General features: G+C 39.4%; 1 protein-coding gene and 1 non-coding gene across 2 annotated transcripts; one reads left to right on the top strand and one right to left on the bottom strand.

The window, feature by feature from the left end:
- Window positions 1–2,551: 2,551 nt before the first annotated feature.
- Window positions 2,552–3,478, bottom strand: LOC121968300 (classical arabinogalactan protein 9-like). The gene has a single exon (XM_042518734.1). It carries the CDS (start codon window positions 3,466–3,468, stop codon window positions 2,743–2,745), a length of 726 nt encoding a protein of 241 aa, XP_042374668.1. The 5' UTR covers window positions 3,469–3,478; the 3' UTR covers window positions 2,552–2,742.
- A 14,438-nt stretch (window positions 3,479–17,916) lies between these two features.
- On the top strand, window positions 17,917–18,022 carry LOC121968751. Its single transcript, XR_006108289.1, has one exon. It is a non-coding gene; the product is annotated as a small nucleolar RNA R71 (small nucleolar RNA).
- Window positions 18,023–18,307: the final 285 nt, after the last annotated feature.

The raw sequence follows: 18,307 nt of genomic DNA, 5'->3' as shown, positions 1-18,307 counted from the left end.
CTAGCGCTTTGTCAATGATGATGTACAACGGATAAACTCGACGCAAAGCTCCCCAATACATATGGATTTACTTGGGTGATTAATCCAAGGATTTGACCCTCATGCACACTCTGTACTATGAAACACTCCTTCTCAGAAATAATCCGGAGGCGGAGAAGCCTCGGACAAACTCATACACAAAGAAATACAAGAAGAGGAAAATACAAGCTAATACAAAATGAAATCTTACAAGATTACAATCATGAAACCCTAGCTTGCTTCTTCTTCTTATGTGGGAACATCTTTTGACCTTGGAAGTGCAGCAACACTTGTCTCCAAGAAGCTTAAAGAATCAACGGTGATGACCTCCGAGCTTGGCGAAGAGAGTGGGAGAGAAGATGGAAGAGAGTGGGAGAGAAGATAGGTTGAACAGTACACGCAAAACCTTTTATCGAGCACACAACGGCTAGTTTTCAACCTTAAGTGATTACTCTAATTGCTTAAGGGTTCTTAATCGATTAGCCAAGACGAGTAAGAGTCTTTCTGTTCACAAGAGAATAGGCCGTAAATGATTAAACTTCCCTACTTAATCGCTTACCGCAGCTTCTATTTCACATAGAGGACTTCTTAAGTGATTGCCCTAATCACGTAAGATGTGCCTAATCGATTAGTCTAATTGATTAGGCACCTCTCTATGCACTCGCGAAAATGAGCTTAAGCGATTACCCTAATCGCTTAAGTTATGGTAATCGATTATTCCAATCGATTACCAAACCCTAACTTCCAAAACAAAGTCTAGAGTTCATTTACCCAATATCTGATCAACCGTGACCTGTTAGGATTCCTCCTTAACATCTGGTCAACCTTGACCTGCTAGGACTTCTTCACCAAGTATCCGGTCAATCATTTGACTTACTTGGACTTTTCTCCTTGTGCCAAGTATCCGGTTAATCCTTTGATCTATTTGGACTTCCAATCACTAGGTATCTGGTCAACCTTGATCCACCTAGATTTCCACATACGTGACTTCACTCATCAGGACTTCGTCACTGCCTAGCTTCACTCACTAGGGCTTTCACCTGACTTTACTCACCAGTATTTCTTTCTGCCTAGCTTCATTCACTAGGGCTTTCACCTGCCTTCACTTACTAGGACTTTCCAACTGTCTGGCTTCACTCACCAAGACTTTCCTTCTACCTATCTTCCCGTTTGACTTGCCCTTGTCTACCTTCCAGTTAGGACTTCTCTATCAAGTATCCGGTCACCTTGACCTACTTGACTATTCTTCACATCAAACTGATCAAACCTAAACCAATCTTTCCAAACGGACAATTGCACCTACAATTTTCATATATTGTCAAACATCCAAACTCAAACATCAAGACTCAAGCCTGAGCCAATTCAAGCTTAGTCAAACTAGTCAACCTTGACCTAGAAAAATTGCACCAATAATTTTCTTCGAAGATCGTGAGAAAATGTAGCCATTTATTATAGGAAATGTGGGTAACGTAAACAAAAATCTTGGAATATATGAAGAACGTGACAACACAACTACAACCCCATAAAAGATCGTATGCTCCCGCAAGCGCAAGCAGACACACATACATCTAGACTTCCAAAGACCTCTAAATCGTTATTCTTCTTCTTCATTCTCTTCTGTTTGAACGTCAGAGTAGTTATGTTGGGGAACTCCCCGATCATTATTCTAATCCTCTCCTTTTTATTTATCCCTCTCTAAACTCCAATAAATTTCTCTATAAATCCTTGTTGTACTAAGGTGATCGATAACAAAGTTAATATTCATGTCAACTCACCGATAGCTCACTCGTTGATAGTCTTAGATAGATCAGCCAGTCAATTATGGTCCAAGAATAAAAATCACAATAACACCAATTTAACTTGAAGTAAGGAATCCACATGGTCATCCTTGAACCTCTTATCTTTCAAAGAAGAATGATTAGCTCGTCTAGTGCAGCGATATATCAGATGATAACGGCCACCACCACCATGACTGACTCAGTAGGCCTAGCGGTATGGCATGTAAGAGCCTGCTGCAGCTGTGAGCTAGGCCAGCCCAGCCTGTCATGCCCCATCGGAGGGAGTAAAAATATGCCAATACATCCCCCCATGTGACCTCTAATAATGTCTCTGTTTCCTTCATGTCGTTTTCTTTTTTGTTTGTGAGGTAGCATTTCGCAGTCCATGCTTGCTTTTGCAGTACTCATGGATCGATCGTACCATCCTGTGGTGCTGCTCGAGGATCTTGTTCAGATCATTGGAGGTTTGTATCGCATTCTTAGCTGTAAACCAGTGATCGAGGTTGCTGCTGCTCAGCTTCATGCCTCTTCTGCCAAGATGCAATTTTTAGATCTTGAAACCTGGATTATTGGAGTCTTTTCAATTAACTTGGAATTTCATCTACTATACCACTGTTCTTTGTTGGTGGCAACAAACATTTTAATTAATTTATTATCAGTTAATTCTCGAGTTGCGTTGGGGTGGATGTTTGAGTGGGTGGTAGATCAGGCTTCAAAAGAACAGAGCAAAGAGGGAACACAGAGACAGATCGATCTGATAATAAAAAAAATGCATCACTAAAAAATAGAGTAAAGTGGAAAGAACAGAAATGTAGAGTTATTACAGCAGATAATACATAGAATGCTTCAACCAAAAGAAAGATCGAAAATCAAATTAAACCAATAATAAACATCTCTCTCTCTCTCTCTCTCTCTCTCTCTCTCTCTCTCTCTCAGACTAATCTCCCTACAGAAGCAATGCAACTGCCCCGAACAGAGCCACAAGCCCAATGCTAACGTCGTGCACGACTCCTGAGTTGCCGTTGTCGGACGGACTGGTACTGGGGCTCGGTACTGAAGCTGGAGCAGTAGGACTAGGCGAAGAGCTCGGGGACGGGGGGGAGGTACCAGGCGACGCTGACGGAGAAGGAGTGGGTGGCGCTGTGGCAGGAGCAGGGGAGTTGGAGGGCGGAAGGGGCGAGGGAGGAGGCGCCGCAGTGGGTGGGGTGGCGGGCGGCGGAGTGGCCATAGGAGGAGGGGTAGCGGGTGGCGGAGTGGCTACGGGGGGCGGAGTGGCGACGGGAGGAGGAGTGGCTACGGGGGGAGGAGTGGCAACGGGAGGAGGAGTGGCCGGGGGCGGTGTGGCGGCGGGAGGAGGAGAGGAAGCGGGGGGAGGGGTGGCGGTAGGGGTGGGTGGCGATGCCGTTGGGGAGGCGGCGGGTGACTGGGCGATGCAGGTGGCCAGGAGGGCGAGGGCGATGGCAGCCAGCAAAACTGGTTTAGGGGAAGCCATTGATTGCGTCGATCTCTTCTTCTTTCTCTCTCCGTGTCTCTTCTCTTCCACTAATGGCGTGAGTACGAGTGCTGAAAGAACAGGCCGTTTAGTAATAAAGGGCGAGCGAGGGACGGTGCTGCGGGGACGGTGAGGACAATCTAATAGCTGTATGAAGTGCATGATAACTTCACCCAACATATTTTGTTTTGCACCCTCAATCATCGCAACAATTGAAATCGTATAATAGTTTTTTAATCAAAATTAATATATATATATATAATTTATTTGATTTTCATCTTCTTTAGGTAACTCATCCAAGGATCTAGTTCTCACGATATCATTCACTATAAAATTTCTCCTTCTTATAAACTTTCCAAAAATGAAGAAAACATTATACAATCTTAAGCATAAGAAATATAACAAGAAATGAAATCAAATATAATGAATACACAACTTTACATAAATCTTGCTTTGAGTGATTTCTGGTTGTTTAGAATTGCATCTTGTTTGGTTGAAAATGCAACAATACTTCTTCCTCAACGTAACTTCCCAATAACCGGCGTATGGAAATCTTCACGAACTCCTCTTTACATGGTTGTTGTTCGAAGTGATTTCTGCCTAATAATCGATTAACCTTACTTATCAATTGATTGTCATGTCACAATTCGACCATTCAAACCGGCAGAATGACTCTTTTTAAAGGTTTAATCGATTGATGAGTTATACTAATCAATTAGTCTATAATCGATTATCCAATCGATTCCAAGACTTTCTGTTCTCTCATGAGGAAAATGTCTTAATCGATTGTCTTAATCAATTGACATTAGGGTAATTGATTTACCAATCAATTCCAAACCCTACTATTCTTCGGAAAATAACTCCTAATCGATTAGCCTTTTTGATTGATCCCTGCCAAATTGATTGCCCTAATTGATTCCAAACTTTCTATTCACGAAGAAAATAGTGTCCAATCAGTTTCCCTAATTGATTACCATAAAGCCTAATCGATTAGCCAATCGATTCCAAGTCTTACTGTATTTTGTGAAAACCTCCCAATCATTAGGCGATCAGCCTAATCGATTCAAACATGTTCTAATTGATTATACAATTTGCCTAATCAATTAGCCTTGAGCTAATCAATTGTCCAATCCTAAACTCTGAACTCGAATTCAGGGTTCCTTTGTCCAATCCTAAAGTCATCCATGACTCATTGCGATTTTTCTTTGCCAAACATTCGGTACCCTTGACATGCCAGAGCTTCTTCACCAAATGTCTGATCAACATTTAACTCACTTGAACTTTTCATCTTGTGTCAAGTGTTTAGTCCTCCATGACCTACTACTTACTATCTCGTGCCAAATGTTTAGTCTTCCGTAACCCACTTGAAGTTTTCTCATGCTAACTTCTCGTTGGAGTTTCGATCACCAAATGTCCGGTCAACTTTTGATCCACTTAGACTTTTCCTTGTCTAGTGTAAGGTCCCACTAGCATCAAATGTTTAAAAATAAGGAATTTGAATATTCTTTCTATGGTAGTTTGATGTTTACTGGGATGAGGGTAATTCAATAACAATAAATAATAATAAACTAAAATACAAAATAATGGCTCCTAAGATCCCTATTCATTCCCTCATCCTCTATCGTCGATTCCTATTTTTTTATCCTCTTTTCTCCGCCGCCCCAACCCAAATCCCGTCATCCGTGCTCGGACGGCTGGCGCCACCATGCCAGAGATTTCCTCAGTGAACATCTCAACCAGTAGCAGACTTTCACTGTTTGTACCCGTGGTAGTTTTGATGTGATCAACCAAGTCAGGTTAGGTCTTGTTAGTGTTTAACCCTTGTGTCTAAGTGTACAGGAACTTAGGAACACAAGTAGTCGAGTGAAAGACGAAGCTAGTGAGAAGGATGACATGGAAAAGGAGCCAACGGGCTCGATGTATCCGGGGGACGAAGTGTTGCGGAAGAGTACACCAGTGGATAAGAAGGACGTGTGCGACGTTCCAAGGGGCGAGAAGCCGGAGTGGAAGTCTGCTCGAGGAGAAGACTGGGAAATGGGTTCAGGTGAGCCCTATCCCGGATGGCCACGATCACCTTGGCGATCGGAGCAGTAGAAGAGCAAAAAGAAGGATGGAAATACTGCAGGAGGCGCCTTCAAAGGGAGTTGAAGGCGCCTCTGCACCTTCACTATGGAAGGTGCCTTCCATGGCTGGAAGGCATCTTTGATAAACAGTACGAAGGCATCCGTGGCTGGAAGGTGTCTTCGACCAGGCTGAGTTTAGCCGTTGCCAAAGGATAAAGCTTTATCCTTTGGCGTCTCGCTGGAGGCGCCTTCCAGCCACAGATAACTTTTCCCAAGGGCTATAAAAAGACCCTTGAACATAGGAAATAAAAGAACAACTTCTGTATTTATTTTCTAGCCAGTTTCTGAGCTTCCAACGAGTGTAAAAGGTTTCTCCACTTTCAAAAAATGAGATTTTTAGTGTGTTTACTTACCTTAGATTAACAACCTCCCTAGTTGTAACCAAGTAACTCTTTTGACCTCATTTTTTTTAGTTGTTCATTTATTCTGTTATTTTTTTACTAATCTGAGTTAAAAGCCAAGGAAGATTTTTCTTAATAGCTAGTTCACCTCCCCTCCTTCCAGGCTACCTTGCCAACAATTGGTATTTGAGTAAGGTTTGATTCAAGAGAACTAACCGTCGAATAAAGTATACGAGATAGCTGGATCAAGCATCTACCCGCCGAATTTTGAGGGGGATTTGACCAACTGGAAGAAGAAGATGGAGGTATTTTTTAAAACTGATGTTGATTTACTTTTAATAATAGAATTTGGAATTGGATTGGAGCCTATGAGTCTTTAAAAGAGCTCTGAGAGAAATTCCTGTAACTACACAAAGGAACCTCGGAGGCGAAACTCGCGAGACGGGATCAGCAACATCAAACTGGAAGAAGGTGAAACCATTGCACACCTTCACTCAGGTGTCAAGGAGCTCATCACTAGACTCACGAATCTCGAAGAAAATGTAAGTAACCGAGATTCGCTAATGTACGCTCTTAACACATTCCCTAGAAATAATGAATTTGCATCATTAGTAGATGCTTATTATATATCTAAGGATCTAGATTTAACTACTTTAGAAAAATTATTTTCAACTTTTGAAATCCATAAAACGAGATGTGTAGGTCCAAAGAAGGAGCATAACATTGCCTTAAAGGCAAAGGTGGACGAACAAGATTCAAAATCTTCTCTCGATGATAGTGAAAAAGCACTTATGGTACGTAAATTTAAAAAGTTATTTAAAACTAAAAGATTTAATCAAGTACAGGATAGAAAAAGAAGGATAAGATGCTACCACTGCAATAAAGAAGGGCATGTGAAAGATAACTATCCTAAATTAAAAGACAAGGACAAGAGCAAGAACAAGCAGCTGACCCAAGCGAACATGTACAAGAATATGAAGGTGATGTGGGGCATAACATCGTCCAAATCAGAAATAGAAGCCATCACCAGACTTGCGCTAGTGGCAAGTCACCAAGAAGAAGAAGATGAATCAAGCTTGTCCGAAATGAGCATCGAAAGCATCGATGAAGGGGGAGCGACATCGGAAGAAAGTAGTACTTCAGAGGGAGCTTCAGATCACGAGATCAACAAGGTAAGTCAGGTACGATCTCTTCCTCCTGACAAATTATTTCAATTTATTAAATTATTAATAAAAAATTACTGTAAATTAGAAAAAGAAGTTAAGGAATTAAAATCAATACTAGCTAAATCTTGTCGATTAGAAGACTTTGATAAAGTTAAAATTGAGAATGAAAAATTATAAAAAGAGATAGAAACTTTGAAAATCACACATGCTCAAATATTCAACATATTAGAAAATATAGTGGATTGAATTGGTACCTTAAATACCATAATGGCCAAATTAAAATTTTTTTAAAGAAATACGTACCTAAGAGATTCTTAGTTAACGCAGTTGGAAAGAATCTATTTTGGATTCCAAAATCATATTTGGATTGAATGTTTTTAATAATGACTTTCAGAGTAAATTAAATATTAAATTTCTTTAAGAAGCTTTATCTAGAAAATGATTGTTGTTCCAATATCCAAGATGGCCTAGTGTCTCGCCACAGCCTATAAGCCAATTATTGAAATAAGTATTTAATTGACTAACTGTTAAACATTTAGAAGTTATAAAAATACCTTAATTTTATTTTAAAAAATTAATTAAATATGTTTTTTAATTAATTCTTATCTTTTTAGCAGTTAGAAATTTGTTTCCTTTTTACCCTGTGACTTTTAAAGTACCCCATTTTTAATGTGATCTAAAGGGGAAGTAGCAAGAGATTAAGTCTAGGGGGAGAGTAATACAATAAATTATAAATTTTAATAAATTACAAATTTTAATTTTTATACTTGTAAAATTTTTTTACTTGCAAAATATTTTTATAACTATTTTTTATTTGTAATTTATCCTAACTTAACTTGGATTTGATCACATCAAAAAGGAAAAGATTGCTTGTACCCCGTGGTAGTTTTGATGTAATCAACCAAGTCAGGTTAGATCCTATTAGTGTTTAACCCTTGTGTCTAAGTGTAGAGGAGCTTAGGAACACAAGAAGTCGAGCGGAAGACGCAACTAGCGAGAAAGATGGCACGAGAAAGGATCCAACAGGTTCAGTATATCTGAGGGACAAAGTGCTGCGGAAGAGTACACCGGTAGATGAGAATGACGTGTACAATATTTCGAGGGACAAGAAGTTGGAGCGGAAGCCTACTAGAGGAGAAGACCGAAAAATGGGTTCGGGTGAGCCCTATCCCGGATGGCTGTGATCACCGAGGAGATCGGAGCAGCAGAAAAGCAAAAAGAAGACTGGAAATACTGCTGGAGTCCCCTTTAAAGGGAGTTGAAGGTGCCTCCGCGCGCTTCCGCACCTTCACTGTGGAAGGCGCCTTCCATAGCTGGAAGGTGCCTTCGATGAACAGTACGAAGGCGTCTTCTAGTCCTATAGAAGGTGTCTTCGACCAGGCTAAGTTTAGTCGTTGCCAAAGGATAAAGCTTGATCCTTTGGTGCCTCGCTGGAGGCGCCTTCTAGCCTATTGGAGGTGCCTTCCAGCCACATATAACTTTTCCTAGGGGCTATAAAATGACTCTTGGACCTAGAAAATAGAAGAATAACATCTGTATTCATTTCCTAGATAGTTTCTGAGCTTCCAACGGGTGTAAGAGGCTTCTCTGCCTTCAAAAAAGGAGATCTTTAGTGTGTTTACTTGCCTTGGATTAACAACCTCCTCGGTTGTAACCAAGTAACTCTTTTGGCCTCGTTTTTTTAGTTGTTCATTTATTCTGTTATTTTTTTTTACTAATCTAAGTTAAAAGTCAAGGAAGGTTTTTCTTAACAGCTAGTTCACCTCCCCTCCTTCCGGCCTACCTGGGCCAACATTCGTGACCACCCTCCACCGTCGACGCGTCGTCCCGTGGGCTAGGGCTCCCGTCAACGACATAAGAATGGTAAAGGCAAGTAGATTATCCTTATGTAGCAATGGATGTGTGCTTCCTTTGGTAGTTTCGTATAAGGTTTAGATTGTGTGTCTAATTTCCGCAAGTTGCAAGAGATTGTATCAGTTTCAGAGATTGCATTGTTTCCATATGGTGGCTTTGGATTTACTATAACAGATTTGGGGAGTTGGATAACCGATTTTGTTTTCTCGCTCTACCTTTCGAATGGGTTTTGAATAAGGAGGAGATTCAGATGGGAGATACAGATGCATTGGAGTTCTATTTCCTTTTCCATACTAGCTATGAAGTAGAGGACGGGTTTAATAGGTTGTAGTAGAGTTCTAATGGTTTATGTCTAGTGATAGTTTCGGATCTGGACAGATTTGAAGTGGAGTTTTGATTTTTCATTTTATGTTCTTGCTCTTGAGTTGGTTTTGGATTTGGATGGATTTAAAATGGTGTTTAAAATGACTTTTCATTATGCTTTTGCTTGTGCGTTGAATCAGGAATTTTGGATATATATGAAGTGTTAAATTTCTGTTCATGGTGCTTTCCTTCTAATGTCGACCTTGGAAATTTTGAGGCAGAATTGTTTTGTTATTTGCCATGTTTTTGCTTCTTGTGATGGGTTGTTTAATTGTGAATGTGATTCTTGAGATGAGAAGAGATTCTTTTTTTTTGTTCAGATTTGTTAAATTGGGATAATTATGTTATTAAATACTTGTGCTATCATCATTTTATTTTATGATCCCAGATTGTGTATACCTTGCATAGAATGTTTTCTTCAGATCATGAATGAGAAGTACTTGTTCTTTAATGTCATCTTATGATCCATAATTTTCTTATATAATGCATAGGATTCCCTTTAGATCATGTACAAGGGCGTAGCCAGGGCTGGCCTTTGCTGGGCTCCAGCCCAGTGCAATTCAGCAAGCAACCCAGCAATTTTAGGCCTCAACTTGACTATATTGGGCTGTGTTTTGTTGGGTTCAGCGTTTTTAGCCTAGGGCAGTATAGCTATGCAAGCAACCCAACAATTTTAGGCCTTAATCTAGCTACACTGGACTGGACTTTACTAGGCTCAATGTTTTTAGCCCAGGATAGTTGTTCAACCTGGCTACGCCATTGATCATGTATGAATGTCAATATAATAATCATGTCTATCTACATGTATGCAATAATATGAACTAGGTATGTTTAATTACCTCTATCGGAGTAGTAAAGGAAAATGGGAATGAGTGGTGACAATACAAGATGGGTGCCCTAGGATGAGCTCCAGGGAGGGCCCTTCAATCCTGGATGATAAAATAAAGTAGAATGACTATGATTAAATGTGTTATGTTAAGAGATATCTCCCAGTGGTTCCTGGATATGAACCAAATGATTGTGCTCCAGTAAAGGTTGCCACCCTTGCACCATGCATGATTTTACTAAGTTATGATGAAGTTTCCTTTACTATACATACATCACCATACTCGATATTGCCTAAATCTAACTCCTACTAAGAAATAATTAAGTCTTCATAGACTTAAATCTTGTGTTGTGTTTCAGTCATGCATCTACTTGTAGATTATCTATTTGTTAGGTATGTTGACTTACAACGTAAATGTTGCAGGAAGCGAAGGGCACCAAAGACATGATAGGGGATGTGGAGGTGAAGTAACTGAAGAGATGAGATTGAATGCATAGCACACTGTCTGAGGGTCTCTAAAGCAAGTTATATCATTTGATATTTTGAATTGTTTTATGCATATTAGTTAGAAACTAATTGATTGCTTACTCTAGTATAAGTTCGTAAAATTGTCGTTTGAATAATTGATGTCAGAATTTGAGGTTTATTGTGGTGTTTCATATATTGGTGCCATTGAATAGGGAGTTTAGTGTTTTAGTTAGTATCAGAGTAGTTGTTCCTAAAGGACATTGTGTGCATCTAATCTTATTAAGGACTCGGGTACTTTCACCTTCACATCTATAAGAGTTAGATTTACCCTTTTCAAGTTGTAGTCATAAATTTAGCCATGTTATGTACATACTGTTGGATCGATAGGCACGTGAGAGGGAGGTAAATAATGTGGTTTTTGAAAACTCATCTTTTTCATTTTTAAGAACTCAGTACGCAGCAAAAAACTATGAGAAAAGATGGAAATAGAAAAGCAAGTAAAATAACATGCGTTCATTTTTACTTGGTTCATAACCTTTCGCGACTCTACTCCAAGACCCACATCCCGCGAACCTATCGATGGGCAATCTACTAAAATATCTTTTTCGGTACCTCTGGAAAAGGGAATCGAGTATAAAAAGATGGAATAAGTGCAACACCCTACACTTGTCCTATTGTAAATACTTAAATACACAAATTGTAGCTCGTTACCCAACACCTTTGAAGATTGTCAGCTTAGGCTTGGTGTTGGTCTGTTCCTTGGCAGTAGTAGGTCGGAGTAGTCAAAACCTCAATCGGATACGTAGAAGCTTGTATGTGAGTTATATTAGAAGTCTTGGGTGAACACCCTTAAACAGAGCATGGAAGGCGCCTTCCATAGGCATTGAAGGCGCCTTCCATAAGCATTGAAGGCGCCTCCAATGGGTCAAATTTGATCCCGAGTTGTTCTGGAGATTTTCGTTGAAGAAGTCAATTTTTATCCTGTGGAAGGCGCCTCCGATGAACAATACGAAGGCGCCTAACACTGCTTAAAGGCACCTTCGGACACTGTTCATTCGAAGACAAATTAGCTCCTTTGTCCTGCAAAACAACGTTAATCCAATAAATCAAATAACAACCTGCAAGACAAATGTTAACATAATAATAATAAGCAGTAGTAATTAGCTCTTGTCCTCCCAGGACCAGGAACTAGTCAAGGTCTCATATTAGGAATCTGAAATGGATCTAATCTGGACCGACGCCTACTGTCCTCTCAATCGAGACGCGTTCTCACTTAGTCACTCTCCTTGAGTGACTTACCTTTACTTACCAATTTACCAGTTGTTCGGTCCGCAGACCCAACTGGACTTCCTACCAGATATCTGGTCAGCTTGTCGACCAATCTAGACTTCGCACAAGCTATCTGATCGGTCTAGGGTGTAATCGAGCCGAGCCAAGCCGAACTCTTGAATGTTTGAGCTTGGCTCGTTTATAATTGAGTCGAGCTCGAGCTTTATTTAATGAATATATTCATGGCTCACGAGCTTATTCGAGTTTTTATCGAACCTAAACGAGCTTAATAAATATAAATCATAAATTTAAATATTCATTAAAAACTAAATTATATATTCAGAGAAAAATATAATAATATTATTAAAATTTATAATTTTATTCTAATAAATAAATTTAATATATTTGTCTATATTTTTCATAAGTAGAGTGTAAAATCTATAAATTCAATATCAAAACTATTATTTTTTTATTTAAAAGTTGCTTAATGAGCTTAACGAACGTGTTCACGAGCTAACGAGCAGAATATTGCAAAGCTTGAGCTTGGTTTGTTTATCTTAACGAGCTTCATTAAACGAGCTCAAACAAGCTTTTATCGAATCGAGTTTCGAATAGCTCGCGAACGGCTTGGTTCATTTACACCCCTAGATCAGTCCGTTAACCTAGCTGGACTTCGTACCAGCTATTCGTCCAGCCCGTTGACCTAGCTGGACTTTCCGCCAGATATCCGATCAGCTCGTCGACCTATCTGGACTTCTTACGAGATATTCGGTCGGCCCGTTAACCTATCTGGTTAACTTCTGCACTCTTGGTAAAGTGGTTAGATCATAATTATACCTAACTTAATTTATTTGTCATTCATCAAAACCTGGGTTAGACTATTAGTGCAAACTACACCAACACATACATGAGAAAGTAATGTAGATATTTGGACTTATAAGAGAATGGTTGCTAGAAGAAACAATGGTAAGGTTGGTGGGTAGAACAATCTGTTTCTGGTTGGACTTGCAGCACTCATGCAAGAACAATATCGAATTCATTAGGAATAGATCCAACAACTGTTGAGAGCTAGAGAAAATGAAAATGCACTCAATCATCCCACTGCTAGTGTTAACCCGGTCTATAGACAATTAAAGAGTTAGGGCTGATAAGGTTTAAGTGTACCACTGATTCGATTGTTACTAAAGGGTGGATCTGGTTATTAGAGACAATCTATGACTTTATGCAGCTCACCGATGTAGATAAGGTTAGGTGTGTAATATTCATGTTACGTGATAATGCTCGTATTTGGTGGGATGGTGCACGTTTTGTGGTTGACTTGGCTACTTTGACCTGGACGGGTTTTAAAGAAATATTCATTGGAAAGTATTTCACAACTGACAGCAGAACTCGACTAACAAGAGAATTCTTAGAGCTTTGTTAAGGAGAAATGACAATTGATGAATATGTCAAGAAGTTCGAGAGGGGACATTACTTTGTGCCCATTATCGCGGGGCAGCCATCAGACGAGTTGAAACATTTTATCGAAGGGCTAAGAGCTGCGATCAGACATTATGTTAGGTTGAGCCAGGTGTTACGCTCCGCAAGTGTACGGAAATGTCGCAAGTAATATAAAAGATTATCGTATCCACAGGGACTGGAATAAGCACTAGGAATGTCTCAATGCGAATTAACTAAACAACTATCCAATCATTTCAAAAGCAAAGTAAAGGTAAACAAATCTAAGATTAGAGATCAACAAACAAGAGTTTAGTGTTTTGGGTTATGATAAAGGGAGATTCTAGGAGTTTCGGTTTCTTTGTAAGATTTCTTGGATGTAAATGGTTCACCAATTCTTATTCCTCAATTGCCAAGCATGTAGAAAGTTGTCGGTTCCCTCTTGCAATAGACAACCGGCTAAGGACTGAGAAATGTATCTAAATAGGATTAATTAGACATGAACCTACGTTGTCCTTACACAGAAGCGCACCTATTACTATGCCTTCCTCGGATATCAACATAGAAGTCCACACCTTATTAATCTATAAAGATACAAGAAGCTAATCATAGAATCCATCCTACTCTCTTGAATATCCCTGTTTCCTCTTCAAGATTATCTCTCAAACGTCCTTACACGGGCTTGCACCTGTCACGTGGATCCCTCGGATGATCGAGTGAGAGTTTATCCTTACCAAGTCCATAAGAAATCCAAACAATCAATCAAGAATAAGAATTAAGCACAAACCACCATCAATCATTCAAGATCTAATTGATACAAGCAAGATAATGTCATTGAAACAAGAAAATGACAAATCCATAAGAGATTACATCAATCCATCATACAAATACTCCCTTAATCCTAGAATACAAGATCTACTCCATGAATCGAGGAAGAAAATCCGAAGAAATAGAGATTACAAGCATTCCTTGAATCCCCAATCCAAGAAAACAAGAAGAGGGGAGAAGAGAAAACTTATCTACGAAGAAGCCTTGTCTTCGGATCCAATCCTCGCTCCGGAGCCGGAATCGTCGAAATCTCCCTTAGAATCGCCCAGAAATCCTCCCAAGAATGGGAGGAAACCACCAAATCTTGCTTTCTCCCAAAGGGGGAGAGATCCCCTTTCAATTCATGAAGAAGGGTTTAAATAGAGGAGGGATTCGGGCGCCACACGGCCCCGTGACACGGCCGTGTGAGATTCACACGGCCATGCCCAGTTCCCTCTCTGCCTAACCTGCACGGCCGTGTGACTCCACACGGCCAGAACCCTTCTGCTCTCTGGAAATGATACACGGTCGTGTGGTGCACACGGCCACAGCCTGCTTAGTCTCTGGAAATGCTACACGGCCGTGTGGTGCACACAGCCACAGCCTGCTTGGTCTCTGGAAACCTCACATGGCCGTGTAGATCCAACGACCATGTAAGGCTTCTGCTCTGGTTGGCTTCAAATCTTGACACGGCCGTGTGAGGTTCACACGGCCGTGTGAGGTTCACACGGCCATGTCATCTTCCTCTTCTGCTGGTGCCAAAACTCCACACGGCCCGAGCTCCATCCCAGTGCATGGCCGTGTGAGGTACACGGCCTGGTGCTTTCTCCCTTTGTTTCCTCCAAGGCTTGCCCAAAGATGTAAATTCTTCACCAAATCGACCCCTGCGTACAGTAAATGCACAAAAAGCAGATCTCCGAACCAAAAGAGTAAATATGCTAAAAGGAAAGCTGGAAGTATACAAATGCATAGATCAAGCATGCTCAAAGTATGTAAATGTGCGTAAAAATGTGCATAAAAGAGTATATAATCTACGCACATCACACCCCCAGACTTAAACCTTTGCTTGTCCTCAAGCAAAATGCTGCAGTCTAAATTCATATGTTCTACAACACATTCATAAAACCCAGTGCACTTTCCTAATTCTATCAAAAAGTTTCATTAGCAAGCTTGATCATGGAAACTAGTAAAGTATGGTTCAAGCATAAGAATCTTGTGCGCAGTGTAAAAGTAACTCAACACCCTTCAAGTTTCAATTCATGTCCTAGTCAAGTCGTCATCAAATTTGAGTTCCTAATGTTTCCAGTGAAAGACAAGTAACCAGTGATAGGCACTTACTTACCATTCACTTGGTTCATATTTCTCAACTAACCCAAGGTCTCAAAGGTGTGCTCAATCTCAAGGGAAGCTAAGCAGTCATTTCCCCAGTAACCTAACTCGGTCTCAAAGGGGTGACTTGCTAGATTCCACTCATGACAACTGTTTTTTATATCCCTTATTGTTCATTTTTTTCATTTTTTTTTTATAAGTGTTTGCATTGTGCAAAACTTATTCACAAATGTACTTTTAGCACACATGTTGGGATATTTTGATTTTTCCAAATGAGCTTTAATGATTTGAGTCTCATCCAGTAACCAAAATGAAAGTTGAGAAATCACCATGGAAACTAAGTACTAAGCAAACAAGATGAATCATGACTATTTCAATGACATCAACTATTCAAGCATCAAGCACAAGTGTAGTGAAAATAAAATCCTTAAGGTTGAACCAAAACTAAAACTCATCACCATAAGATTCTTAGCTTGTTTCATGCTACCCAAGATAGAAAAAAAGAACTACACAAAGTTTACTAGTAGCATCATGCGAACATCATGAATCGAGACAATAATCGTGCTAACATTTCACTTGAATCCAAGAAAGCATATAAGTGAAGATTTGATGTTCTCAAAATTTTTTGCCATGATTATTTCAAAAACAAGCAAAATAAAGCAACAAGCAATGAAAATAAGAACCAACATGAAAAACTAATCAAAAACTAAAAACTGAAAACCAAACTAAACAGTACATAACACCCCCCAGACTTAAATTTTTCATTGTCCCAATGAAAACTAAAAACAATGTGGAGGAGATTTTAAAAGAAGTTACCAAGTGATGAGCTCCAAATGGTTGACGTTCATGTTTTTAAAGATACTCCTCCATCCAATACTCACATTCCTCCACAACTTTGAATTCTACAACAATAAGATAGACAAGAAAAATTAAGTAGAGGATACATGTTTATTATAAAGAGAGAACTAAAGACATAAAAGAAAATAAGGAAAATGAACTTGGGTTGCCTCCCAAGAAGCGCTTGTTTAAGGTCATTAGCTCGACCACCTCATTAGATTCATCTAAATCTTGCTCTTGGAGGGGTAAGATATTTTAGAACCCTCCTACCAAGGGCTCTTATTATGGAGGGAGCTTTCATCAAAGGAGCTACAAAGTAAAGTATAACTCTCTCCATCTTCGTCTTCTTGGAAATTTTTTCAGGTGGTCGAAGACGGTTCAGATTGAGCTTCCAATTATTGGCCCATGTGAAATCTGCACATCCAAAAGAAAAACAAATCTCCCACAAGCATGTTATATAGTATAGAGCTAGAACCATATCAAGATAAGATGAATAAGTAATAAAAACTGAATCACATCCAACAAAGTCAATTATAGGTACCTCCATAAAGTTTTCCAAAAGATCACAAGAAATACTAACCTTACTTTGTTGAGAAATACCTGAAATTTCTAAACATGTAGATGTGACTTCCTCTGAATCAAATGATGGTTCTGGCTCTAGCTTAGGTGTTGATGATATCAATGATGGTGATTCTCGAGACTCTACTAGCTCTGTATAAGTCCCTACACATTGTTCCACAACATGATCAATTCTTAAAACCTCTAAGGGTTGTCTTGACAAAGGTGGTGATCCTTGAGATGCTGCTTCTACACACCATCTCCCTACACATTCTTCCATATCATCATCATCAACACATACATCAAAAAATAAACCAACATCTATGTCCTCAATAGGAGAATCAATAACAAGAGGATCAATAACTACACTTGCAGTTTTAAGTTGATCTACCACATCACATTCATCATCTGAAAATTCGATGTCACTATAACACCTTATAAAATTTTGAGATAGATCTGAAAACTTATTTACCACTACATTATCAATAAAATCCTCATCTGAAAAATCTTCATCTTCATATATATTCAAAAATCTACACTCAACCATATTAGTGTCACAGGATTTGCCGAAGTCTTTATTTTCATTGACCCCCACTAACCTTTGTGGAAAAGGAACCCTTAGTGAAGGTCCTGGGAAAGACTGAACTCCCTTTTTCCCAAATTCCCTTTGAGCTTTTGGAGGAGGTCCAACTTGCTTATCTAATGTTGGTGTGATTAATTGTTGAGGGAAAGGTACTTCTGGCCTTTGGGAACTTCCCAGAGAAATGGAACTGAGTTCTTGTGATCTTCTATTATTCTTCTCCTCAATTCTAAACATGTCATTCTTCAGAAGTTCTTCATGATTTTTGCCACTTCTCAACCCAACATCATCACACTTTTCATTAGATCTTGACTGTGTAGGAGGGGGATCTTCTTTAAACCATTTTGAAACAATACTATCAAGCTTTGCCCCCAAATGTTTGAACTCCTCACTCTGTGACTTGTGAATTTCAACATTTTTAGGTGGTTGAATTTCATTTTGTTTGACAGGCTCTCTTACATTTATAGCTTGCACTTTTTGAATATCTGAGGGAAATTCCATCCAACTTTTGTTCGACCATTCATGGAGGTTCAATGTCACTTGATCAATTAACGAATAAGCTTCATCTACACTTTTGTTCATAAAAGAACCTCCAGCTGATGAATCCAATAAAGTCTTGTCTGAGAAAGAAATTCCCCCATAGAATATGTGCAAAATCAACCATTTTTCAAAACCATGATGAGGGCACTGTCTTTGAAGACTCTTGAATCTATCCCATGCTTCAAATAATGATTCTCCATATGCCTGAGAAAAATTTGTTATGCAATTCCTCATATACACCGTTCTACTTGGAGGGAAAAAATGATTCAGAAATTGCTTCTCCAATTGTTCCCAACTTGTGATGCTTTGAGGACAGAGAGAATATAGCCAAGTCCTTGCTTTATTCTCGATACTGAAAGGAAATGTCATCAATCGAACTGCATTTGCTGATACTCCTTCACATTTCACCAAATCACAAATCTCTAAAAATGTTTCAAGATGCAGATAAGGACTTTCTGATACTTCTCCTCCAAATTTGTGACCTTGTATCATGAAAATTATCTCTGGGTCTAGTTGGAAAC

The sequence above is a fragment of the Zingiber officinale genome, chromosome 3B (genome assembly GCF_018446385.1).
Source record: "Zingiber officinale cultivar Zhangliang chromosome 3B, Zo_v1.1, whole genome shotgun sequence".
NCBI classification, from domain to species: Eukaryota; Viridiplantae; Streptophyta; class Magnoliopsida; order Zingiberales; family Zingiberaceae; genus Zingiber; species Zingiber officinale.
Note: the sequence above shows the minus strand (reverse complement) of the source record. Positions and strands in the feature narration are given on the sequence as shown.

What these genes read in the sequence shown, in the direction of transcription:
- LOC121968300 (XM_042518734.1), bottom strand. Translation starts at nt 3,468, where the DNA reads ATGTTGGGTGAAGTTATCATGCACTTCATACAGCTATTAGATTGTCCT.